General features: G+C 43.5%; 1 protein-coding gene across 1 annotated transcript in view; it reads right to left on the bottom strand.

Annotated features, from left to right (window-relative positions):
• LOC141264991 (macrophage mannose receptor 1-like) overlaps positions 1-27,500 on the bottom strand; it is a 154,166-nt gene that overhangs the window by 81,183 nt on the left and 45,483 nt on the right. Inside the window, exons 8-14 of the mRNA XM_073677467.1 lie at positions 20,127-20,284; positions 19,112-19,225; positions 15,434-15,549; positions 9,886-10,034; positions 8,984-9,177; positions 7,029-7,156; positions 3,332-3,419 (exon numbers count right to left, since the gene is read on the bottom strand). Of these exons, the coding sequence (XP_073533568.1) occupies positions 3,332-3,419; positions 7,029-7,156; positions 8,984-9,177; positions 9,886-10,034; positions 15,434-15,549; positions 19,112-19,225; positions 20,127-20,284 (947 nt within the window). The remainder of the gene's footprint in view (positions 1-3,331; positions 3,420-7,028; positions 7,157-8,983; positions 9,178-9,885; positions 10,035-15,433; positions 15,550-19,111; positions 19,226-20,126; positions 20,285-27,500) is intronic.

Below are 27,500 nucleotides of genomic sequence, written 5' to 3'. Positions count from 1 at the left end.
GGTAAAGAAAGGAAGAGAAATAGGGAAAGAAAGAGGGTGAGAAAGAGGGAGAGAAAGAAGGAAAAGGAAGGAAAGAAAGAAAGAAAGAAAGAAAAAGGAAGGAAGGAAAGAGAAAGAAAGGAAGAAAGAAAGAAAAAGAAAGGAAGAAAGAAAGAGACAAACCGAAGGGAAGAAAGGCAAACAGAAGTTAAGAAAGAGGGAAAAGGAAGGTAAAAAAGAGGCAAATGGAAAGAAAGAAAGAGGAAATGAAGGAGAGAGAGAGGCAAATGGAAGGAAAGAAAGAGTTCAATGGAGGGAAAGGAAGAGGCAAACAGAAGGAAAGAAAGAGGGAAAGAGAAGGAAAGAAGGAGGGAAAAGGAAGGAAAGAAAGAGGAAAAAGGATTGAAAGAAAGAGGCAAACGGAAGGAAAGAAAGAGGGAAAAGGAAGGAAAGAAATAGAGAAAGAAGGAAAAGGAAGGAAAGAAAAAGAGAGAGAGAAAAAAGGAAAAGGAAGGAAAGAGGGGAATCAATGTAAAACAATTATTTTATATGATATCAATTAACTATACACAAATCATCTGACGTGAATTTCCGGTTATGTGAGAATCACAAAGCTGCGATGCTCGTGTCCTGACCAATGCACTTGTGTGTGCATCATATAATCAGGATATACTGTATGACTGTAAGTGAACAATCAAGGTTCCCATTTCATGCCAGCAAGCAGAGATCTTGACAACCAGTCAGGTGAATGACTTCAACACCCTCACTAACACACGCCGCTCAGCTTCCTCCCATCACTTACTTCCTCCCTCGCCCTCTCTATGTCCTCCATAAACTTACACATTCTTGTAGGTACCTTACAGGTCTTAAACATTCATACACCCTCTGGTCTCCTCCTATGTTAACCATATCTTCATTTAAAGGAGTTTTCCAATTTAATTTTTTAATTATTAACTTTTCTTAATTTCATTCTTCCTTTATTTTAATTATTTTTTTCTGCCATAAAATAAATAAGCATAATTTACCTCGTGCTGCTTCAGTGCTGCCTCTCTCTACCTTCACTTTACAAGTTTGTTTACACGGAAGCGACGTTTACACCACAACTGCAGGATGACACTGCTGCTGTCAATCACTAGGCTCAGCGGTGATGTCAAAGTACAGGGCACAAGACCACTAAGCCCACTGATGGTGGTAGTGGTCATGTGCTGTAGTCGTGATGTCACAACTATAACTCTGTCAACAAAGTCCTGGGCAGCAAGGTAAAACCACCACTGGATTGGTAGGGGGGTAAGTTTTGCTTGTTTAGCTATATTTTAGCAGAACAAGTCTATAGAATAAAAACCTGAAGATGGATAACCCCTTAAATGGCACTGAATCAACCACTGCTTTCCATACCACCACAATCATTTTTCACTCTCAGTTCACTAAAATCTTTAAAATCTGTACTTAGTAAACACAGACTCTCCCATCACTGAGATAAGAAATGACAGTTGGTGATTTTAAAATTCTATGGAGAAGGGAGGAGCAAGAGGCAGAGATAGACATTCTGCTGCAAGTTCTCCTGAGGAGGGAGGAGCTAGAGGCAGACACAGACATTCTGCTGCAAGTTCTCCTGTGGAGGGAGGAGCTAGAGGCAGAGACAGACATTCTGTGCAAGTTCTCCTGAGGAGAGAGGAGCTAGAGGCAGATACAGACATTCTGCTGCAAGTTGTCATGAGGAGCGAGGAGCAAGAGGCAGATACAGACATTCTGCTGCAAGTTGTCATGAGGAGCGAGGAGCAAGAGGCAGAGACAGACATTCTGCTGCAAGTTCTCCTGAGGAGGGAGGAGCTAGACGCAGACACAGACATTCTGTTGCAAGTTCTCCTGAAATAACAGTTACAGTTCTCCATAGAACTTTATAAGCACTAATTGTCATCTCCTATCTCAGTAATGGAAAAGTCTGCGTTCACTGAAGACACATATTATTGATGTATTTAGAATTTTGCGAATGAATGATCAATCCAGGGGGGAGACAGAAGTGGATTTCTTTCATAAGATATATGACAAAGTTTCTTATTTTCACATGTACTACTTATTTATGGGTAAAAATAAATAAAGCGATGCTTACTCTTAAAGAGTATTGAGAATGCATTTTTATATTCGGGTTGGCACTATTAGGCTGCGTGCACACGATGCGTTTTTCATGCGTTTATGCTGTGGAATTTCCGCAGCGGAAACGCATCAAAAACGCATGGTAATCCGCACCCCATGGTCCCCAATGGCATTCCGCAATGTCAATGCACATGCTGCTGATTTTTCCGCAGCGTTTCTGCAGCGCTCATATATCCGCAGCATGTTCATTAATTTTGCGGAAGCGCCGCCATTGACTTGCTTTGAGATGCATAGAATGCGTGTCTGTACATTTGTACAAGCGGCTTCTATGCGTCTCTATGTGCGGATGGTACCCAGTTCTGGAGGAGAGAAGACTCTCATCCAGACCTGGGTACCATTGTACCTGTAAAAAAAAAGAATAAAATAAATAAAGTTTATACTCACCTTTCCGACTTCTTCTCTCTGCATGCCGGCAGCGCTGAAGGACCTTCGGTGACGTCACAGTCATGTGACCGCAGGCCCTTCACCGCTGTGTCTCGTGATATGCCGGCAGCCGGGAACCAGACAGGAACGAGCGCTGCAGCACACGCCAGGGCATCGGGGGTGAGTATAGCTTATTTTAAGCATTGTTTTACGGTCACACTATATATGCTGTTTGCATGGATTTATATAGTGTGACCTAGTTGTCAAGCACTTTCCAAGAGATGCTAATCGCCTGGAAAGCGCTTGTCAATCTGCATGCGGAAACGCATGTGAATCCGCATGTATTCCGCATGTATTCTGCAGGAAAAACGCATGCACAATCTGCATGCGTTTTTTCTGCCAGGGAGATACAGAAATGCTGCAGAAATTTTCTGCTTCATTTCTGCATCGTGGGCACATAGCCTTAGTGTGTCGTGTGACAAAACCGCATGTGTTCATGCAGCTATTTTTTAATGTCGTTTTTAGCATCTCACAGGGTCTTTTTTATTCCAAGACAAAGGCAAAATACTCACCTTTAGTCCAAGTTCACATGTTCAGTATTTGGACAGTAATTTGAAACAGTATTTGTAAGCCAAAATCAGGAGTGGAACAATCAGAGGAAAAGTATAATAGAAACACGTCACCACTTCTGCATTTATCACCCACTCCTGGTTTTTGCTTACAAATACTGATCTAAGATACTGACCAAACACTGAACATGTGAAGGTGGCCTTAAAAAAAGACCCTTGAGGCTAAAGCGTATCCCATCATTGAAAACATGAAATGCATTACTTACAGGTGAGCTATCTGACCATGAGAAGCCTTCATCTGGATTACTCTTCAACAGACCAATCCAGAAGACTTGACGGTAGATGCCATCGTGTCTTGAACAGAGAAAAAGAAATAGAAAGTATATAAAAGACTCTACATGCCTGAATTTAAACCATTTCTAAACAACGTTTGCTTTGTAACAGGGAGCATATTCTTGGTAAAAGAGGACACTGCCATTAGCTAATGTTACCACTAGGAAGGGGGCTACTTTTAGGTAGGTGTTGAAGCAGCAAACACATGATACCAGGAGCCAAGGTTTCTCTCACTCTGCTTCTTCTGGCTTATCGTCTTCATTGCATCCTGCTGACAACTCATCCCCAGGCGCACATGAACTTGGCCAGCCAGAAGATGTACAAGAAAATGTAAATAGTTGGCCAGACTGTCTTCTCTTTTTATTACTAACAATTCAGATACTCACATATCCATTGAAGGCCCTTTCAGCAAGTGACAGGGGCAATAAGATCATGCTTAATTAGCACAAAGTCCCATACGCTGATAACTGGCATCCACTATGTGTTCTATCATAGTCAACAGGAGCTTGTTCAGCAATTTATCGGTTTGGGTTAGGTCCCCTGTATGTGGTGATGGATAGAACTAAGCAACAGCACATGTGAAAAAGACTTGGGTGTACTAATAGATCACAGACTGCACATGAGTCAACAGTGTGATGCAGCAGCAAGAAAGGCAAACACAGTTCTTGGATGTATTAAGAGAAACAGAGTTTAGATCAAGTGAAGTAATTATCCCCCTCTACTCCTTCTTGGTCAGACCTTATCTGGAATACTGTGTCCAGTTCTGGACACCACATTTTAAAAAAGACATTGAAAAACTGGAGGAAGTGCAGAGAAGAACTGCCAGGATGGTGAGCAGACTGCAAACTATGTCCTGCAAGGAACGGTTGAAGGATCTGGGAATGTTTACCGTGCAAAAAAGGTTAAGAAGAGACTTAATAGCTGTCTAGAAATATCTAAATGAATGTCACAGTGTAGAGGGATTATCCTTATTTTCATTTGCACATGGAAACACGAAGAGCAATGGAATGAAACTGAAAGGGAGAAGATACAGATTAGATATCAGAAAAAACTTTTTGACAGTGAGGGTGATCAATGAGTGGAACAGGCGGCCACGAGAGGTGGTGAGTTCTCATTCAATGGAAGTTTTCAAACAGAGGCAGGACAGACATCTGTCTGAGATGGTTTAGTGAATCCTGCATTGAGCAGGGGTTGGACACGATGACTCTGGAGGTCCCTTCTAACGCTAACATTTTATGATTCTATGTGGTAGAGGAAGGGGACCGATAGGGAGCAGCAGGAATGGAGGCTGGAGCTTTTACTTAAAGTCTACGCTCAACAATCAAATAGAGGACCATGGTAATAAAGTGGCAAAGGAGTTTCAGAAGTACTCAGCAGACTTTGCAGTGTAGAGCCCCAACCACTGTTGAAGAGGGTTGTAGTTAAGTTTCGTGTCACTGGAGACCAAGTGTGCTACAGATCGATGGCCTACATAGAAGATGGCTTACAGGGGAGAAAAGATGTGCAGAGGAGAAAATGGTGACGAGGAAAACTCCCACCTACATGAATAACATGGAGAAGAAGCCAAGGAAGTCTCAGATGGTAGGGTGTTAGAGGCATGCAGCAGGAAGCTAGAAGCCATGGAGTTCCACAGGTGGATGTTTTATTGAGTATGGCCCTTCATACCACTGAACTTATATTAGCCATAGAGAGCTGCATTATGGCTCTGCTTTGAGTTGTGCAATAATCAGACGTCAATAGATGTGCATTAGGGTCTCTACTGAATCTCGATATGCTGCTACTTTCATAATGAGCAAAAAATAGCTTTTTTGCTGTCGAACTGGAAAATTGCTTCAGCATCAGATGAGATGAGTATGTGGCGCCCCTGAGGGTTCAGTCGCCACAGAGGTACTGCACCTCACCCAGAGGTGTGGTGTCTCCTTCTCTCAGGTAAGGAGGGAGTGCTGCCCCGAACCCCAACACCTGCATTCAACACTACACTACTCCAGGCCGGCTGGAAGGGCAAGATGCACTGTTTTTCTGCTGAGCCCTGTCCATGGCTGGAGTGGGGGGAAGCAAAGAGAGGGGGAACCAGTAGTGGGTGTGGGTGGAGGATGAAGAACAGGGGAGCACTTTTATAGGAGTATAAAAAGGGAAGCCATCTTAGGGTGGCAGTGTAGTGCAGAGGACAGAGAGTGAGTAGCAAGGAGAGGAGGGAAGCAGAGTCTCTTCAGGAGCTCTGCTCCATGACTGGGGCCTAGTAAGAGAGGCCCAGGAGGGGAGCAGAGGAGGAAGGCTCCGTCGACAAAAGGGATCCCAGGGGGTACGGTGAGTGCAGGACGGCACCCGTACGCCCAAATCTTCCAAGTGTCAGAGGGATCAGGCCGCAAGAAGGGAACCGGTCCCTGGACCAGCCGTGTTACTTCAGGTCTCGGCTTCCATGGTGCAGTTGCCACAGTCTCACTATAGTCACCGTGAAGGGCATCAAGTAGGTCCGGGAACTCCAGGTTGCCCAGAGGGACTTCAGAGCACCTGATCGGGACTGTGTGTGGGAAAGCGCAGGGCAGGAGGGAGAAGACCCGGCGCGAGAAGTCGGTCTAGTAAGGAACATAAAGAAAGCGGGGTTCCGTCAAGCGCTCCTGATATACTTGAGAAAGTGTTGGACCCCTTATCTGGTAGATGCAGTGCGATGCGGGAGGCTGACACCCGTACAGTGTACCTGAGGAACTTGAACAGAACTGTGAGTAAACTCGGATGACTGCACTCCACAGCCTCCGTCAGTTATTTCCGCTGAGCCATCTCTCCTGCACTACAAGCCCCAGCATCACCATCATCTATACTACACTGCCCTGGGGCCCGCGCTACCTGTGGGGAGCCGTTCCAACTTAGCTGCCCTACCAACCGCCCCAGAGGTCTGAAGCAGCGCTGGTACCTATTACCAGAAACCACAGGTGGCGTCACGAAACAAACCATACACTAAAAATCCCTTTTTCAAGAGAGACCCCAGAGGACGGGCCCGGGAGCCGACTGCCGTGACATCCTAAGTAAGGTAAAAGGCCCGGGTACCGAGTTTCCCCCATATATCCCCCCTGGGTGACACAAGTAGGAGTCAGATCCATGACAATCAGTAGATCACTGTCAGCATTCTGAGAGGGGATGTCTCTAAAGAGACAAGCCCTTTAGAGGCAATCTGTCACTAAGTTTTTGTCCTCTAATCTAAGAGCAATATAATTTAGAGATAGATACCTTGATTCCAGCAATGTGTCCCTTACTGGGCTGCTTGCTGTCGTTTTGATAAAATAACAGTTTTATCAGTAGGAGATTATCACTAGAGGACTAGTAAGCCTGCTGCCAGGTAGTCCTTTGCCATGTGCCCGCCACTGATTGGCAGTTTTCTGCCTATGCAGAGTGTACACACAAAAAATTGCCAATCAGTGGTGTGGGTGGGGTTATACAGGGCTCAGCATTTAGAGAACTGCTACATCTGCAGCAGATAAAACAGTGATTATAACAAAACTGCAGCAAGCACTTTTTTGTGCCCTTTTGGGTGTGCAAGACCTAGACTTCCCTGTTATACTACCACAGATGTTGGTAAGAATGCACATACAGAATACTATAAGGTATATCATCCATAAATGTGGTGCTACCTACAGCAACATTGACCACACTACTTGTTCTTCCTCTTTGTCTCCGATACTAAGTAAGTCACCTCCGATTGCTTTGCAAAACTTCTTGGCCTCAAACCATGACTGCTTTTCGCTATTCGGTACCTGGTAATGCTGTGGGAAAATACAGATGTTAAGTAAACTGAAAATAAAATTTCTTGTAAACAGTTCAGAAAATAAATGTGATCTACTTCGAACATACATATATTAGTTTGTTAGTTTGGTGTTGTTTTGCATGCACATCTGTTTTATATTTTGGCCAGATATTGATTAAATCTGCCCAGTTCACACACAAATGGTGCACTTTTGATTAAATTCTTATACTGTCAGAGTTTAGAAAAGTTAATATTTCCAGACTGCCCAAAGACGATAAAAGTCCGGGAGGTCCATGTTCTACTCTGCAGTTATATTCTAAAATGTCACTACATAGTAGAGCTGTGGGAGCAAGGAGCTGGCTGTCAGGCACAGAAAGATTCTCCATAGAGAGGGCAAAAATGGTTTATTAACGTCTCTGTATACTCTATCATTGTATACACTGTGCTGAACAAGTGCTGTGTATGCAGTATATAGAAAGCACTAACTGTGGTTTCTCCTCCGGACCTAGCATTTTTTTTATCACAGGATGTAGGTAGGGAATCCTAGAAGTTCCAGACAGCTCTGCTATGCAGGCAGGAGGCTGCATTTCCCCTGTAACTGGGGCTAATATACAAATCCCAGTTACAGAGTAAGTGAAGTAACAAAAAAAGTTTAATTTTAAATGAAATGTAATTTAATTTAAATGTTGAAATACCAAAGGTCTTTTGTGACCTTATCAGGGGCACAATGTGTGAAATCAATAAAAAAAATAATGTATATACTGTGACAAAGTCACTGGTAAGGTGATAGAGGGAACATATGTTTCACGGAGGCTATTAGATTCCGTGAATTGAAACCATGAAGTTTGCTCCAGCATGTTATTTGCTGAAAGGGTTTAAACCTTTCTGAAAAGGGAGTGGTTTTTGTGAATGACCATTGTGAAGGGTGGGAGGTCATTCACCATATCTCCACCTCAGTGTGTGGTCTGGGGTTTAAATACTCAGCCTGCTGAGGCATTCAGTGTTCAGTAGGTCTGGAGAGAGGAACTCCAGATCTGTTTGTGTGGAGCTGACCTGAACCAGGTGGAGTTGCTGAACTCTGAACAGGCGGTTCCCTGCAACCACAAAGACTGTGCTTTTGTGTTACCATTTTGCTTTATTTTCCCTGTTTTGCCCAAAAGGGCTGTGTTTTGTTTATGGACTTAATTTTGGTTTATGCTGCACTTTAATAAACCAACATGAAATTTAAATATATATAGAGTGGGTGTATATATATATATATATATATATATATATATATATATATATATATATATATACACATATATGTATATATATATATATATATATATATATATATATAAAAATATATATATATATATTATGTATAAGATAAATAAAAAGCAGGAAAAATAAATAAAAAAAATAAGGCAAGGTTAGTTCAAATTGCTGTTATAGCCCTGCCCCTGTTGAAAAAAACAACAAAGTGTATTCGATATAAAAAGATAGTTATTACGGAAAATGGAACAAATTTTTAAAAGTGTTTCAGTGGTCATTTGTGGTATTAAAAAAAATGAAAAATTTAAAAAATATTCTCTTATTTCCCATATTTTCAAAATAAAAGTAGACAATATGAAAATAACATAAAGATTAGGCCCCAGGTATCATGAAAAAAAGATGCAAAAATTATTTGATTATCCCTGTCTGGTGAGCAATGGGGGGAAATGGCCTTGTGGCCTAGTCTTCAACTGAAACGTTTAGAGTTCTTCTGATTAGGGGTGGGGCGCATTCTACTTTTTGGTAATTTTTGTATAAGCCCCCATCCAAATAGTGAGTGTTTTGCTCTCTTGATATCAGCGCTCCTTACTTTGTAACATGCACGGTTTGATGCTTTCCAGTTGGGAGGACACGTTGGTTCAGGTGTTGTGGTTGGCAATGGTGGTGGCGTCACTCCTTGTGCCCACTTCTTGCACACATACTTAGCACTTTCATCACAGTTCAAAACATCCCATAATCCGGCTTTCTTCCCAGTTCGCATAGCAACACAGCCCTGTTTCCTGCCTTTAAAATTCAATAAAAAGATTATACAGAAACGTAAGTTATGGAAATCTTGTCGCTAATATGAACAAATGTGCAAATAAACACGATTTCATTGCAATTAGAAGAGACAATCCCTGTCCATATGCTCGATTTGAGCACCTCATAGAAGGAGCAAGAACTTCCATCGATCTGCTACAATTAAGGGGAACTCTTGTTGATCGGACCCATCGATGCATTACATCTCCAGCTTCTATTATAAAAGTGGTTGTTGTAATTATAAAACTTATTGGAAAACGCAAAAAGAAGGTCATTTCATAGTCTTTCCCAGACTTTATATGCCATCATCAATAAATAAATACCGCCTTTAAATGACCCTGGAGCAGTTCAGGAGGTCATTGAATGACCAGCATGTTTTCGATACAAGCAATGGCCAAATCCAATGATACTGTAGTTCAACTCACGATAATTGTTTTTCATAGTTGGATACTACTTACTCCTACTCTTGAGTTATCTGTAAATTTTCATTAGTTCACCACTCAAAATGCATCTAAAGTATTACAGGAAGCAGAAGAGAGGGGAGAAGGAGGGGATGCAGCTGCATATTCTTCCTCTATGTTCTCTCAGAGGGAAGGAGGAGCACTAGTGGGAGACGTGATTGGCTCAGTACAGCTCTTGATTCACAAAGTCCCTGCACTCTCAGAACATATATAGAGAGATTTGGTGACTTACCCGGCATGTCAGCGTCCCAATGTGTGTACAATACTCTTTCCTTGTTCGCCCATTTAAAAGTGTTCCTGTCCTCAGTATCAGAGAGCCCTGTCCAGAAATATTTCTCTGGTCTAAACCCGATCAGACTAGTTAAATAGGCCTGCTCAAACCTGCAATTAAAATCCAACATTATGTCACATTTTCATTTAGAGTCACATATATAGAGAGAGAATAAGGTCTATTTTAGGAACATAGTAGTGATGAGCGAGCTTGCTTGTTTAACCCTTTTATCGAGCATGCTCGGGTGCTTGCCGAGTATCTTCGGCGTGCTCGTATATTATGTTCTGCATGATTTACAGCTGTGAGACAGCCTCAACACATGTGAGGATTCCCTAACAAACAGGCAATCCCTGCATGTGTTGAGGCTGTCTTACAGCTGTAAATCATTCAGACGCAGGGACTCGAACATAATATATGAGCACACCTGTAGCACCCTGAGGATTCGGCTGCTACAGGGGTATTACACCTCAAGCCAGAGGTGTGGTATTCCACTCCCGGGTAAGGATGGAGTGTGGAACTGAGCTCAGTAGGCTGCATGCACTACACACATCCCATTTCCGAGGGACAGACCAATGGTACTCCCACTAGAGAAATGTGCAGGTACGACAGTGTCTCTCCCTGGCTGGAGTGGGAGGGGGGTGGAACATCCCAGTAGTGTAGGGGCAGATAGGGGGAGCAGTCTGGGTAATGCTAGGAGCTCATTGGGTGCTGGTCACCTGAGCTCACACATAGAGGGAGTATATAAGGTGGGCACCATCTTAGGACAGGGTCTTTTGTAGAGTGGGTCAGTCTGTCAGAGTTGAGTCAGAGAAGCAGAGCAGCTCAGCCAGCTCCAAGGCCAAGAGAGAGAGAGAGGAGAAAGAAGGACCCAGAGGGGGAGAAGAGGGAACTCCAAGAACCCAAAATTAGACCAGAGGGTGAAGAGTTGGCACAAGGGTACCGGATCCCAAGCTGGTGGAGGGCCCTAATCCTTAGCCAGAGACCGGAGGTCGTGGGCAGGATCTGCCACGACCACCCACTAAATCCACCCGGAAGGCAAACCGTGAATAGGGTCAGGGAACCCAGAGACAAGGGTTTTACCAACAAGAGGCCCGAGGGAGCCGGACTTAGGTGGATCCCTGGTGGGGAAGGCCAGAGAAAAGGACAAGTCAGAAAGGGAGCTCAGGACCACGCTCCAGAATCACCTGGGGGTTGGCCGAGTCCAGGACCTGGTGGACGCAGCACGGCTCGGGCGGTCACTCAAGGCCGGAGTGACCAACACAAAAGCAGTAAGTAAAACCCTGAACTGCACAGCCCGACTCGGAGTCTTATTACTACTCTCACTGCACCACCACAACCACCACCCTCTACAACTGACCCCCTGAGGCTATACCCCTCCCGTTGGGGGTTATACTACCTGAGCTGCGCACACACCACCAGCCTCAGCGGACCCTGCTGCAGCGGCGGCCGTACTGACCGCAAATCAACGGGTGGCGTAGTCGACACTAAAGAACATCCAGTAACATCTGTAGGACTGCCACACACTGAGCTTGACACCCTGGGCACGGACCGGGTCACCGCCACTCGGAGACTACAACCCCCACCTGATCCGGCTCCGGGTATCCCCCAAACAACACTGGCCCAGGGGGCGCGTCACACCGAAGATACTTGGCAAGCACCCGAGCATGCTCGGTGAAAGGGTTAAATGAGCGCGCTGGCTCATCACTAGAATGTAGGCAACAGGTGACAGCCTAGCCTTTCTGTAGAATTATATTTAAAGGGGTCGTCCACTGAAAACCACCCACTACCGGGACCTGTGTCAATCAACAGATCAGGGAACTTTTATCCCCGCTACAATATTGCATGACAGGCCGGAGGGCCAACTGCCACTCCATTCATTCTCTACGGGGCTCCTGGAAAAAGCAGAGCTCGGCAGCTCCATGAGGAATAATTGAAGCTCAAGTCACAAATGTGCACTGACAACCATTCTAACAGGGATAAAAGTTTCCATTCTGCTCATGGTTGGACCCCAACCAATCAACAAGTGATTACCTATCCTGGGGATGGGTGATAAAGTGGTTGTTCTGTGGAAACAAATTAAGCGTACATATTGCAGAGGTTGTCAGTGGAAGAAGTTGGAACAAGTCTGATGCACTGTGACTAATGTAGTGTGTCGTCATAGAGTGTGCAAATAATCATATCATACAGTGCCTAATAATAGTTGCCGTGTAGTATAGTGTCACACATTGGCTATCCAGTATGTTGACCTTTTCCTCAGCTATCTATTCTATAAAGTCCAAAAATAAAATACTGTACGGAGCCCAAATAGCAAAACTACACAATAAGTATGCTTGTTACTCAAGATTTACGAGCATGCTCGGGTGTTTTCCGAGTATCTTCGGCATGCTCGAATGTTATGTTTGAATCACTCCGTGTGCATGATTTGCGACTGTTTGACAGCTTTAATACATGTGAGGAATGCCTGTTTGTTAGGCATTCCTCACATGTATTAAAGCTGTCAAACAGTCGCAAATCATGCACACACAGTGACTCAAACATAACATTCAAGCACGCTGAAGATACTCGGCGAGCACTGGAACGTGCTCCTCGAAAGGGTTAATAGAACATGCTCGCTCATCACTACAGGGCACCAAACAGTGCTGAAATAGTAACAAAATATGGCTTTATACACAAAGCAAAAAAATCAAAGAGATATAACACCGGCATGTGGCTGCACAATGTGTGACATTGTGTATCCCCAGCCTTAAGATTCATAGTCATTGCAAACCTTGGGTGCCAATTTGGCAATGGTGACCCCTTTAGCTGAAAGTATAGGGTGTACTCTCATGTGAGGGTCTAGTACTAGTTTACTCTATGATAAAAAGAAAAATAGTGCTCAGCACATGTCTATAATTAATTTATTTTACTATCATAGAAGATTCTATTTATCACTTTTTCTGAATACCCTCGTGAGTATCCTGAACACTTCTACGCCAGACCGGATACTGTCCCCGAAAACCCCGGGCATTGCGGACATTCTTATCTCTGCAGTTCCCTCCTATTACGCTCCCATTGAGATTTTTATGCCTCAGAGTTTCCTTGAAGCCTGGTGATAACCTGTCTTCCCTTCCTTGTCAGAATGTCTTTCGTCAGGACAAGTGTCTTCAGGAAGTTTGGACAGCACAGATGCAGCCTCAGCAGCCCTGAAATGAGTGATAACCGACTGCTGTAACAATATATTCGCTGATGACTGCAGAACACGACAGAGGATGTGGGGTCAGGTACTCAGAGCTGCCCCTCTATATGCCTTATTGTATTTTATGCCATTCATAGATGTAGGAAATTGTAAATGTCACCGCATGAATGAGTGTGTAGGATTAGGCTTAAAGGGGTTGTACATTACTAAAATCATCATCAATGGGCCCAGAGTGGTTAATAAAAATCTATACTATTGGACTGGACACTTCTTCCATGTCGACAAAATGTCAAGGCTGCAGCCCAACATCAGCCATGGATTGGTTGCAGGCGTTACACAAGCTGCTCACCGCCAGAAGAAGGAGCAAGGAGCACAGCAAAATGGAGGAGCCTGTCCTGCAGGTGAGTATGTTTTTTCTTGGGTTTTTTTTGTTTCTTTTTAAGTTTTGACCCATTGATAAAGTTTTTACAACTTAGACAACACCTTTCAGGTTACCATACACCTTAGATGGCTCTCACTTAACAGTTACCTTTCATGGCCTCCCTCCATATAAATGCACACTCAGCGGAGAGGAATGAAAGACCCTGCCAGACACCACTGGAGGCGACTCATGAAAACAAAAGGATAGGGCATTGAAATCGAGTTTTTCCTATTACCCGACATCATCGTTCAGTGGACAGCCAGTCTCTATTAGCATTTTATTGCAGACCTATTGTGTCATTGGTTTGGCCAACTTTTCACTTAATGAGGTTGTCCACTACTTTAACATTGATGACCTATGCATAGGATAGGTCATCAATGTCTGATCGGTCGGGGTCCAACATCCGGCACCCTCTACGATCAGCCGTCTCTTGATGTCAGTGGCGGCCGCCACTGGCTGGAGGTACTTAGTTGCTGAGCTGGCTGTCTACTTGTAATGGCCGGGGCTTGGTACTACACATCTGCCTCCTATTCAAAACAGTAGGAGGCAGGTGTGTAGTACCCTGTGGCGGCCACTACAAGTGGATAGCCAGCTCCTCAGCTAAGTATTTCTGTCCGTCGACCGCCACTGACACCCAAAACAGCTGACTGGCGAGAGTGCCAGGTGTTGGACCCTGGTCAATCAGACATTAACGACCTATGCTAAGGATAGGCCATCAGTGTAAATGTAGTGGACAACCTCATTAAGTGCATTGGGGCCTTAAAGTCAGCCAAACCTACCGATTTTGGTGAGGCTGGTCATCCTTTTAATGCGGAAGCACGTGCGTTCTACTGAGGGTTGTTTGGTCGATGCCATAGGACAAAAGCATCAAGCATGTTGAATTTTTAGCATGTCCAATCCTTTGTCCTTTAGGTGACCACTAGAAGCTATCACCGGAGCTGTCTGTCAGCAGTTTACTACAATCTCCCCATTGAAAGCACATTCACGCGTACTTAGGGCTCATTCAGACATCAGTTTTTCTCAAAGGACTTCCGTCCTTGTTTTTCACAGATAGTGCTCGTACCTTTGATAGTCTATGGGGTAGTTCACGTGTACGATTATTTACTCGGATCAAGTGGTCAGCACAAAAGCATGGAGGCTTTTCCAATATTGATTTGTTTCTTAGATCCAAATTTCCAATGCAAGTTTATGAGTCATTGAAAAAAATCAGATGTCACTTGGATGCCGTCCATGTGCTGTCCAATTTTGACAGCGTGTTTGATAGGAGAAACTTGAGAAACCTCTTTTTTTTCCATCCAAGAAAAACTGATGAAACTTTGATGGTAAAAACTGACACTGACCAAACTCTGATGACCAAACCACTGATGAAGTTGGAGCATTTTTTTGTTTGAGAAAACTAACTGATGTCTGAATAAGCTCTTACATGTAGATGTGCACAGACGACTATTAAATGTATACGGCCATTTTTAAACTAAACTTGCAAGTCTGTGGTACACTGACATCATCTACAACTTACAGGGTTTATGTTGTTGAGCCCATAGACTTTAAAAACCAGGCACATGCCAAAAGTGCATCCTGGTGGCAAACCTATCTTGGTCATGTGACTATGCACTGGTAGGCCGTGGGTCTCCTGACTCGTACTCAACAGACTTATGGTAGGCACATATGAGGTTGTTGAGTCCAGGATGGGAGATCCACGGCCGGTCAGTACATCAAGTTCTGTACTGGGACCGTGATGTTTGAACATCTGAACATCGCCTTAGATTTACAGCTATGTATCTGGGAAAGCTTAGATACTTGTACCATAGCTATAACCACTCATTTACCTGTGTGTCCATCACATGATAGGGACAGATTATCACCCTCTGCCTAATAACTAAATTTCTAATGCCAGAAGATACTACCATCCATACCTGTCTTCCACAGTCATCAGGTAGGCTCCTTTGCTATTGCAAGTTGTGTTCGCTTCTGAGAATGAACTAGTTGATGCACTGATTAAATAACAGTAGTATCCATGTCTTTTCCATCCCTGTCAACATAAAAACAATTACGACAAAGGCTTAGTTCTATAGGTTGGAACGTACAGAAGTTAGAAAAGATGGGAGAAATGTCAGAGCTACAATGCTAACTAGAAAATGAACAGGGATAAACCAACCTCAAATTATTTATAATTCATAGTCACCTGTCATCAAATCCCACTCGAGTCCATGAAATTGAACAACCACTAGTTTCCACCAAGAGATTTCTAATGCTAGAAGTGTCTACATCAGCTACTTACTTAGAAGGTGCCACATGTAGAACTCTTCGGAGTACAGTTTCGAAATTGATGCAGATCTGATCTGACAGAGAACACCAATGTGATCGTCTAATATTTTTCTAAGATATATAAGAGATCATTTTTGATTTTTTTTTCTTAAACATTTCCCATTAATGATACTCCTTATAAACGATATTTGAATCAAGATCCACTCACACGTTGCATGTAGAACTCAGCTATTGCAAAATAAAGCAAAGCATTCATCTTTTGCAGCACTTTGTAAAATTCTCAGCGAAAAAAAACCAATATGAGCGTAATAGGAGGCAACAGTAAAAGTCAATAAAACTCTATTGTTTTAAGACTAAGACAAAACTTCCAAGCCAGAAACCTACTATTCTTGGCTATGGCTAAAATGACAGATGCTTACATCTATAGACCACAGAACTCTGGTAAGAAAGATCTGCTGCTCGAGTAGGCTCTGAATCCATTCCAATTCAATAGCAAAAACTCGGCACACCAAAATTACTTAGATGAGTTTACGCAATCCACCAAGTGATGTTTTGGTCATCTAATGCGGTCTTCATCAAACATCAGATTTCACATTGATTGGTGCCATGTTGGGCTTAGTGGGATGGTGGGTAGGCTGCTAAGGAGTAATGACACCATTTACAGGTAAACCATGATCCCTGGTATGCGGTAAATAGGTCCGGCACCATAGTAAGAGAAACATGCCCATATCATTATGCTTGCACCACCATGCTTCACTGTCTTCAGAGTGTAATATGGCTTGAGTGCAGAGTTTGAGGGTCATCTGACAAACTGTCTGTGGCCCTTGGAGCCAAAAAGAACAATTTCACTTTCATCACTCCACAAAATGTTTCTCCGTTTCTCTTTAGGCCAGTTGATCTGTTCTTTGGCTAATTGTATCTGCTTCAGAGCATGTCTTTTTTTTAACAGTGGGACTTTGCGGGGACTTGTTGCTAAGAGATTAGCTTCACACAGGCGTCTTCTAACTGTCACAGAACTCACAGGTAACTTGAGACTGTCTTTGATCATCCTGGAGCTGATTATTGGCTGAGCCTTTGCCATTTTGGCTATTCTTCGATCCATTCGAATGGAAGTCTTCCGTTTTCTTACACATCTCTTTGGTTTTGCTTTCCATTTTAATGCATTGGAGATCATTTTAGCTGAACAGACTATCATTGTCTGCACTTCTTTATAAGTTTTACCCTCTACAATCAACTTTTTAATCAAAGTATGCTGTTATTCTGAACAATGTCTCGAACGACCCATATTTCTCAGTTTTTTAAGGAGAAATGCATATACAACATGTGCTGGCTTCACCCTTAAATAAGGGCCACCTGATTCATACCTGTTTCTTCACAGAATGATTGACCTCACTAATTGAACTCCCCACTGTTATTATTTTGAACACACCCCCTTTCAATTAATTATTCAAATAAACCGATTCAAAAACATGTAGATCATGAATGCTGAGTCTGGTGGTTTTCTTAAAATCTACTGCACCAACTGGTAAATTGTTTGACATGTGATAATATAATTTACACCAAAAACAGTGATTAAACTGGTTAGTCATATTGGGCTGCCATTATTTTGAACACTACTGTATATGAGGCCTTACTATTCTTCCAAATGGTTCTAAATTTATACAGCAGAAAAAAAATGTTTAATTGAACGGTATATTGGAGATTTTCTTTTTAAAAGCATTGTTTCAAGTGGAGAACACCACAAAATATACAGCACCCAATGGAGCATGTACTCTAGCACACAGAGGCACACAGGGAGCATGTACATTTTTTAGTGTGCAGGCTCCATGCACATGACCCCTTGGAGGAAGGAAAGGCAGGAGTATTAGTGGCACATGAATTAGGCTGCATATTTAGCCAGTTGTTGCAAAAATCTAAATCTTTATGAGATACATGATTTTGCTGTGGATTTGCTGCTGATTTTACTCCAAGGAAAGTATGAAATCTGTGTTGTGAACATTGACAGGATAAATTGGCATGCTACCGATGTAACATTTACACCTTACATTAATTTTTTACTCACAAATAGAGATGAGCGAACCCTAATGCATGTCCGAAGTTCATAGCAGACAGTTACTGTCCAGTGCTAAATGCTGAACACAGACTCTCCCTGACGTCCGTTGCAATGTTCGGAGTTTTGGGGTAAGAAAGAAAGAGAATTTTTTCAAAGGGGTTCGGGTTCTGGTTGTAGTTTGGGTACTGTTCTGGTACCCGGAACGAACTTTGGAAAAAAGTTTGGGTAGGGTACCAGAACCTGACTTCCATCGGTCCACTCATCCCTATTCACGAGTAGCTGGGATTTGGTAGTGAATTTTCCACCTAAACTATGTAACGTCAGGCTAAAGGTAAGCAGATCAATCTGTAACAAATCAATTTTCTAACAATTCTGAATTCTTGTGAGTCTGTTATTTCTTATTTTTAAGGAAGGAGGTTATAATAATAAAATACATTACACTTACCTGTCCTTAGGATACTTCCACTGCTACTTCAGCTCCTTGGTCCTCTCCTCCAGTCTTTGGCTCTTCCAACACTCCCTCCGATGTTGAAAGTCATCATTTAAAGGAGTGACGCACACCATTGATGTCAATTATTATTGCTTCTCAACCTGATCACCTGAAGCTAATTACTGGCTTCAGCGCCAGAGGGAACGTTAGAAGAACCAAAGATCGGCAATGAGAATAGAGGAACTACGATGGAGACAGCTAAAGTGAATGTGTCAACAGGTTTTTGCTATGTAATCCGAGGGCAGCATGATGTAGGGGCTGAGCCCCCGATTTCAGTGATGTGTTACTTTTTACGCTGTGTGCTGTAATTTCAAAACTATCAGTATTTTATTAGTAGGAGATTATCACTACAGGACTAGATGTCTCGTGCCTCCTGGTCCAACCGCTCTGCCACCACTGATTAGGAGCTGTCAATATACAATGTACATAGAAAATCTGCTAATCAGCGGTGTGGGCGGTTTTAGCTTTTGAGAACTATTACATCAAGAGCAGAGAAAACACTGATTCTACCACAACCAACTGCTGCACCCAGTAAAGTAAGTGACACATTGCTGGAATCAGGGTCTCTGATTTTATTTGGACGAGAGCAAATCCGGCCAATAATGAATATCATATTTGCTCATTATTCTGGACGTAGAAATTCTGCAACGTTTCCTCCCTTTGTGTAAACATAACCTTATGCAATTTAATCATACAGGTCAGTTTTTAGTAATTCTGTAAGATAATGGATGACTCTATAGAACCTTATATTAAGAGACCCTCTTCTCGCTGTTTGCACTTTACCTTATCACACCCCTGCTCCACGCTAGCAGCTTGTTCATGATCCACAGGCAGTGGTTTCCTTTTGCAGAGATATGGAAGCTTCTTCTCGCACATCTTGTCTGCCCATTGTCCATCCTGTAGAAATGAGACATTTCATTGTAAAATACAAGATTTGAGGAATTCAATTTTTTATAAGGTTATCCCCATCATCAAACATGGGTATTGTAAGATAATACTGGTTCACAAAAGTAGTTTTTCAATTTACTGCTGATAAAAATGTTCAACTATTTTTGAGATATTAACACTTTCCTTATATTTTCATTTTTTTTGCCTTTGAGACCGACCAACGCTGCTAAACAGCAAAACATGTTCAGTGCTTACAAGCTCTTCTCTATTGGGCTTGTAAGCATTGCTCTGAAGTTAGCTGTGAACACTGAAGATTTGAAGGTTTGGGTCACCATTAATTGAGCTCCCATCCCTGTTATAAAGGACCAGTCTCCAGATCAAAAGTGGGCAGTTTTTGTTCTTATTTCATCCCGCTGCTCTCCTAGCTAATCAGGTTTTCTTTTTTTAAAAAAAAATCCAACATTAGGTTCCAGAGATATGGGCCATTTTGTTTGGTGCTAATCTTTATGGTCTTTGATAAGGGGGTGTGGCTCACAGGATCCTCTGGGGCATGTCTTAAGGCTGCTCTGCATTATTACACTGTGAGTCACGCCCCCTTGGTAAAGACCATAAAAAGTAACACTAAATAAAAAGACTCATATCTCTGGAATCGTATGGCGGATTTAAAAAATAAAAAAACTGTCATTCTCAGGGGAACAGCAGGAATAAAATAAGAGCAAAAACTGGACACTTTTGATCTGGGGACGGGTCCTCTTTTAAGTATCCTGGGATGGATGGAAATTGAAGAAATCCTTTTAGATCACAAAATCTTGAATCTTTCTTTAAGACTAGGATAGGATAAGTAGTTTTGTAATTGATGTTGCTATGTTAGATACAAATTTTATTAATGCCCAGGGTCACAATGTCATACCTTAGCAGATAAAGCCACACAATCCTCTTGTTTGTTAGTCAGATGAGACGGTTCTCCTCTCTGCCATGTTGTAAATGTCACTGGAGATCCATCGCTCCATTCAAAAAATAGCTGCGTCTTCAAGTCATTCAATCCCAGCCAAATGTACTCTGCCTCTCCTGGAGCAACACCAAAAAATGTTCAAATTTTGTCTTATGCTAAAGTATGAATAAATTGATGTTTCTACATAATGTTGCAACATGCAAATCTGTATTGCGGCACATCGAGTCCCTTCATGTCCCACGGTATAATTAGAGATGAGTGTTGTTCGACTCGAACTGTTCGCCAATCTCAAATCCGAGCTGTTTTGGGCGGTGTTCGAGCCGTTCGGCGAACACGAACGATTTGAAAAAAATCCGGCTGTTCGAGGTTATGTTCTGGATAACTGGATTTTTTCACAGTAATGCTGATAATTAATGTTAATACGCAGTTTGAGTGTACAGCGGGGCGGGGGGAGGGGCAGGGGCTGGATCTCTGCAGGAACAATGAAGATCTCCATTTTTTTTTCTCTTTCCCGCATTTGCAGTGGGGAGGTGCAATCTGTCAGCCTATCAGCAGCGCACACACGGAGCGAAGTGCTTTTTTTCACACAAGCAAGGGCATGTGTCATTGGCAGTGTATGTCACATGTCCTTGCCCTATAAGACCCAGCCATTTTCCCCATCGCCACTATTTTCTCACTGCTGCAGCTGCGTGTTAGACGGCACCGCTGTTGCTGTGTGCGCTATACTTTCAGTGTTAATTTCAAGCCAATTTTCTCTGAAAAATACAGATAGCTTGGGAGTAGGGAATAGTTGTGATTGCAGTCCTTTTGAGGACTAGGTTACATCATTTCCTACGACTTTTATCAGGCAGGTCTGTGCTCTGAAATAGATAGGTTGGGAGTAGGGACTAATTGTAATTGCAGTCCTTTTGAGGACTATTTTACAGCATTTCCTAGGACTTTTTGCCAGGCAGGTCTTGTGCCAGTGTTGTGCAAGTATTTTTCACAGCATTTGGTTAAATCTAGCTAAGCAAATCCTTTTTGGCCTCTTGCAGTGTGTGTTAGTTAGTGGAGTAGCGTATCTGTGTTGCAAGCTACACCACCTGTGTATAGAATACAATTTTTTTACTGCACATAGCCAAGTAAAACCTTTTGGGCATACCATCATTCTATTAGGCCATCTATACTAAGCTCCACCAGCTTGCAAATTAGTAATAATTTTTATCTGCATCTAGCTCGGAAACTAATTTTGGGCTTGTAGCAGTGTGTGGGACTTATTCTTAGTCCATCTATACTAAGCTTCTCCAGCTTGCAAATTACAAATAATTTTTATCTGCATCTAGCTCGGAAAATAATTTTGGGCATAGTAGTAGTATGTGGTACTCATTGTATTAGGCCATCTATACCAAGCTCCACCAGCTTTCAAATTACTAATAATTTTTAGCTGCATCTTGCCTGGAAAATAATTTTGGGCATAGTAGCAGTGTGTGGTACTCATTCTATTAGGCCATCTATACTAAGCTCCACCAGCTTTCAAATTACTAATAATTTTTAGCTGTATCTTGCCTGGAAAATAATTTTGGGCATAGTAGCAGTTTGTGGTACTCATTGTATTAGGCCATCTATACCAAGCTCCACCAGCTTTCAAATTACTAATAATTTTTAGCTGCATCTTGCCTGGAAAATAATTTTGGGCATAGTAGCAGTGTGTGGTACTCATTCTATTAAGCCATCTATACTAAGCTCCACCAGCTTTCAAATTACTAATAATTTTTAGCTGTATCTTGCCTGGAAAATAATTTTGGGCATAGTAGCAGTTTGTGGTACTCATTGTATTAGGCCATCTATACCAAGCTCCACCAGCTTTCAAATTTCTAATAATTTTTAGCTGCATCTTGCCTGGAAAATAATTTTGGGCATAGTAGCAGTATGTGGTACTCATTGTATTAGGCCATGTATACCAAGCTCCACCAGCTTTGAAATGAATAATAATTTTTAGCTGTATCTTGCCTGTAAAATAATTTTAGGCATATTAGCAGTGTGTGGTACTCATTCTATTAGGCCATCTATACTAAGCTCCACCAGCTTTCAAATTACTAATAATTTTTAGCTGCATCTTGCCTGGAAAATAATTTTGGGCATAGTAGCAGTGTGTGGTACTCATTGTATTAGACCATCTATACCAAGCTCCACCAGCTTTCAAATTACTAATAATTTTTAGCTGCATCTTGCCTGGAAAATAATTTTGGGCATATTAGCAGTGTGTGCTACTCATTGTATTAGGCCATCTATACCAAGCTCCACCAGCTTTGAAATTAATAATAATTTTTAGCTGCATCTTGCCTGTAAAATAATTTTGGGCATATTAGCAGTGTGTGGTACTCATTCTATTAGGCCATCTATACTAAGCTCCACCAGCTTTAAAATTACTAATAATTTTTATCTGCATCTAGCTCGGAAAATAATTTTGGGCTTGTAGCAGTGTGTGGGACTTATTCTTAGTCCATCTATACTAAGCTCCTCCAGCTTGCAAATTACAAATCATTTTTATCTGCATCTAGCTCGGAAAATAATTTTGGGCTTGTAGCAGTGTGTGGGACTCATTCTATTAGTCCATCTATACTAAGCTCCACCACCTGTGTATGTAATAAAATTATTTTACTGCATCTAACCCAGCCAATCCTTTTGGGCTAATAGAACAGTTTGGCCACTCAGCTCTGCTCGGTTCCCATCCATCGTTTTTTGTGCAAACAACTCCAGAGTTGTCAATTAGTTAACCACCAAAATGAGTGGAAAAAGGCCTGCTGCTGGTGGAAAGGGGAATAGGCGTGTTGGGAAGGGAAAAAAAGGTTGTGTCCGTGGGGTAGGTGTTAAAGCAACAGTAACATCTGCAGAAGAAAAACCATCTTCCAGCCAAACTAAGATGTCTACTTCTTTTAGCGGACAATGTGATACAATCCCTTTCTTACGGCCACGCCAATCGCTACAAATTCCAGATGAGGCACAAAAACAGCAGGTGCTTCAACGGATATCAAGTGCTCCTTTAAGTGGGCTCTCCTCCACATCAACTTCAACATCACAAATACTCCAGTCTTCAGAGGTGTCACCCCAATCGCACTTGCTTCCTCACAGCTCCCAAGTCTCCAGCTGCCCGTCTGAGTATGGGGTAGAACAGATGGTTGAGTCTGCCGAGCTGTTTACTCATACTATAGCCTGGGAATCAGAGGTCGGCTCCAGAGCTTCTGTGAATCCAGACGAGGAAATGATCTGCACTGATGCCCAGAATCTTTATGAGTCGGATCCAGGACCAGACGCAGAAGGTTCTGACCATAATGTAGACCCTCGTTCCCAAACTGTAACTCCTGTTGGTGGAGACAATGAGGAAGACGATGATGAGACTCAAATACCTGATTGGAGCAACAACTTGAGTTTTTTCTCAGGGCAGGAAGAGGTTGGCTCTGAGGACGACGGGTGTGAGAACACACAGGGTGATGATGACGAGGTTGCAGATCCCACTTACTGTCAACCCACAGTCAGCCAAGAGATGAGGTCAGCAGAGGAGGTGGAGGAGGATGCTAATGACGACGAGGTCAGGTTGAGCCTTCCTGGCCAGAGACGTAGTACTGGAAGCACGTCAACAACTGTATCCTCAAACACAACTCTGCCTCTGACCACAAGTCATGTGGCTCTTCAGGTCGCATGGGTGCTAAGCCTTGCATAGCCTGGGCATTTTTTCAGATCGATAAGGATGACCCAATTCGTGTTATCTGTAACATTTGTCACCAAAAGCTAAGTAGAGGCCAAAAAATACATAGTTTGAGTACTTCATGCATGAACCGTCACATGGATATGAAGCATAAGTTGCAGTGGAAAGCTCACTGTGCTACAATGCGGCCTAGCGGGCCGGGCCAACCACTGTCTGCCCCATCTTGTGCATCCACGGCCTCTTCATCCTCTGTGACTGGGGGGACAGCAGTCACACCTGTTTTGGGACGCTGACCTGCCACCTCTTTACCGCAACAGCCACTGTGATTGGCAGGTCATCATTTTCTTTGGAGGTGGAAACACCAGCTGGTGTTGAGCGCTGTCCGACATCGAGAGCACCACCTTTGGATCAAAGCAACCTAACATGTCCGCCTGCATCTTCCTCACAGACCGGCAGTTTGCCGGCGACACCCTTCTCAACCCCGTCTAAGCACAACAGCCAGCCCTCGGTCCCTCAGATGTGGACAAGTAAAAGACCATTTCCTCCTAGCCATGAGAAAGCTAAGAGGTTGAATTTCACCATCTGCAAGCTCTTGGCTACAGAAATGCTTCCTTTCCACCTGGTAGACACAGAGGATTTTCGAGACCTTATGTCCGTCGCAGTCCCCCAGTACCAGATGCCCAGTCGGCACTACTTCTCAAAGAAAGGTGTGCCTGCGCTCCACCAGCATGTCGCACACAACATCACCGCTTCTTTGAGAAACTCTGTGTGTGACAGGGTGCATTTCACCACAGACACTTGGACGAGTAGGCATGGACAGGGGCGTTACATGTCGCTGACTGGGCACTGGGTAACTATGGTGACAGCAGGACAAGGGGCTGCTGTCCAAGTCTTGCCGTCCCCACGAGTTGTGCGTCAATCCTCTTTATCTCGAAGTTCCTCCACTGCTTCTGCCTCCTCAACCTCCTATCGGTCCTTCACATGCACCCAAAGCCTGTCTGGTCATGCCACACGCTTTCCAACTGCGCAGAAGGGATCCTGCACACCTCCTTACTATGCTGGCAGCAGGGCTCAACGTCATCAGGCGGTTTTTACTTTGAAATGTCTGGGAAATGTGAGTTACACAGCTGAGGAGTTGTGGTCAGCTCTGGAGAACCAGATTCATGAATGGTTGTCTCCACTGGACCTGAAACCAGGGAAGGCCGTGTGCGACAATGCTGCAAACCTCGGTGCGGCCCTTTGCTGGGGCAATGTCACACACGTGCCTTGTATGGCTCACGTGTTGAACCTGGTTGTCCAGCAATTTTTAGCCCACTATCCCGGACTAGATGGCCTTCTGCAGAGGGCACGGTAGCTGTGTGCTCACTTCCGCCGTTCACATCCCGCAGCTCAGCGACTTACATCTCTACAGAAGTCATTGGGCCTGCCACTTCACCGGCTAAAATGCGATGTGCCTACCCGGTGGAATTCAACTCTGCACATGTTGCAGCGACTGTGGCAGCACCGACACGCCCTGGTGCAATACGTTAAGACGTATAGCCTGGGCCAACGGGATCCAGAGGTGGGGCAAATCACGCTGGAGGAGTGGTCTCAGATCAGGGACCTATGCACCCTTCTGCACAGTGTTGAAATGGCGACGAAGATGTTTAGTGCTGACGATGCCATTATCAGCATGACTATTCCGGTGATTTACATGCTGGAGCACATGTTAAACAGAATTCGGAGTCAGGTGGTGCGACAAGAGGAGGTGGAGGAAGTAGAGGAGGAGGAGTTGTATGCGGAAGGGCTAACATCTGCAAGGTCCAGACGGTCGGCAGCACCAAGGCGGCAGGCATGTGAGGGTGGGGGAGATGGATTTACCAGGGCGCATGGTAGCAGCCAAACTAGTGAGGAAGGTGCAGGAGCCCAGGAAGTAGTGGAGGACGAACTGATGGAAGACTCATCAGATGAGGGAGACCTTGATCACATTTCTGTTGTGCGAGGTTGGGGGGAGAGGGCAGAGGAAGGAAGCATGATTCTTACCTCGCCACCAACACAACAGGGACTTGGTGCTCCTGGATGCGCAAGACACATGAGTGCCTTCTTGCTGCACTACCTGCAACATGACCCTCGAATTGTCAGAATTCGAAATAATCCTGACTACTGGGTTGCCACACTCTTAGATCCCCGGTACAAAAGTTAATTTTCCGAAATAATTCCTGCCATAGAAAGGGATTCATGCATGCAGGAGTATCAGCAGAGACTGTTGCAGAATCTTACATGTGCTTTTCCACAAAACATCAGTGGTGCATGTAGTGAATCTCACAGTTCTAACTTGCCAACCGTGGGACTGTCGAGTGTTCAGCACTCAAACCGTAACAGAAACACAGTATCTGCTGGTAACAGCAATTTTGCGGAATCATTTCACAGCTTTTTTAGCCCATCCTTTGCAAGGCCACAGGAGACAACAAGTCTGACACATAGTCAACGCCTAGAGACGATGGTACAGAGTATCTCCAAGAAAACATCGAAGCCATGACTGTGTCACTGGACTCTTGCTCTTTTTGGGCTTCCAATCTGGATAAATGGCCGGAGCTCGCCACTTACGCCTTGGAGATCTTGTAATGCCACACAGCCAGCGTTCTCTCTGAACGTGTGTTCAGCGCTGCTGGTGGTGTGCTGACAGATAAGCGCACGCGGCTGTCCACTGAGAATGTAGACAGACTCACGTTCATAAAGATGAACAAATCATGGATCCGCAAGGATTTTTCTACCCCTGTGTCATCCTGGGAAGACTAAAAGCTTGAGGATTTCGTAAAATCACCTCACGAACCGTTTTAAGCTTTCAAATTACTAATAATTTTTAGCTGCATCTTGTCTGGAAAATAATTTTGGGCCTGTAGCAGTGTGCGGTACTCATTCTATTATGCCATCTATACTAAGCTCCACCAGCTTGCAAATTACTAATAATTTTTAGCTGCATCTTGTCTGGAAAATTATTTGGGGCCTGTAGCAGTGTGCGGTACTCATTCTATTATGCCATCTATACTAAGCTCCACCAGCTTGCAAATTACTAATAATTTTTAGCTGCATCTTGTCTGGAAAATTATTTTTGGCCTGTAGCAGTGTGCGGTACTCATTCTATTATGCCATCTATACTAAGCTCCACCTGCTTGCAAATTACTAATAATTTTTAGCTGCATCTTGTCTGGAAAATAATTTTGGGCTTGTAGCAGTGTGCGGTACTCATTCTATTATGCCATCTATACTAAGCTCCACCTGCTTGCAAATTACTAATAATTTTTAGCTGCATCTTGTCTGGAAAATAATTTTGGGCCTGTAGCAGTGTGTGGTACTCATTCTAACCAACCGTTTTAAGCAACTCTGGAGCAATTGATGCCACTTAAGTGGTGTCTGTGCCACAAATTTTTGGAAAAAATGGAGACTCTTTTTGGAGTCCCCTTGCTTTGTTTTACGTGACGTTGCCATCGTCAATTAGAGGTGGGTTGGGTCTCCCCCCCCCCCTTTTAACCGTAAGAAAATACATACACTATGGCTTGGGGTAACACAGATGGTTGAGTCTGAAGAGCTGTTTACTCAGAGGTCTGCTCCATAGCTTCAGTGTCTGCTAGTCAGCGTAGTAACCCAGCTGCGAAGCAAGCTGCACT

This window comes from Phyllobates terribilis, unplaced genomic scaffold (genome assembly GCF_046119375.1).
Source record: "Phyllobates terribilis strain yellow unplaced genomic scaffold, ASM4611937v1 Scaffold_4__5_contigs__length_816908805, whole genome shotgun sequence".
Taxonomy (NCBI): Eukaryota; Metazoa; Chordata; class Amphibia; order Anura; family Dendrobatidae; genus Phyllobates; species Phyllobates terribilis.
The sequence above is the reverse complement of the archived record's forward strand: the minus strand, read 5'-3'. Positions and strand labels throughout refer to the sequence as shown.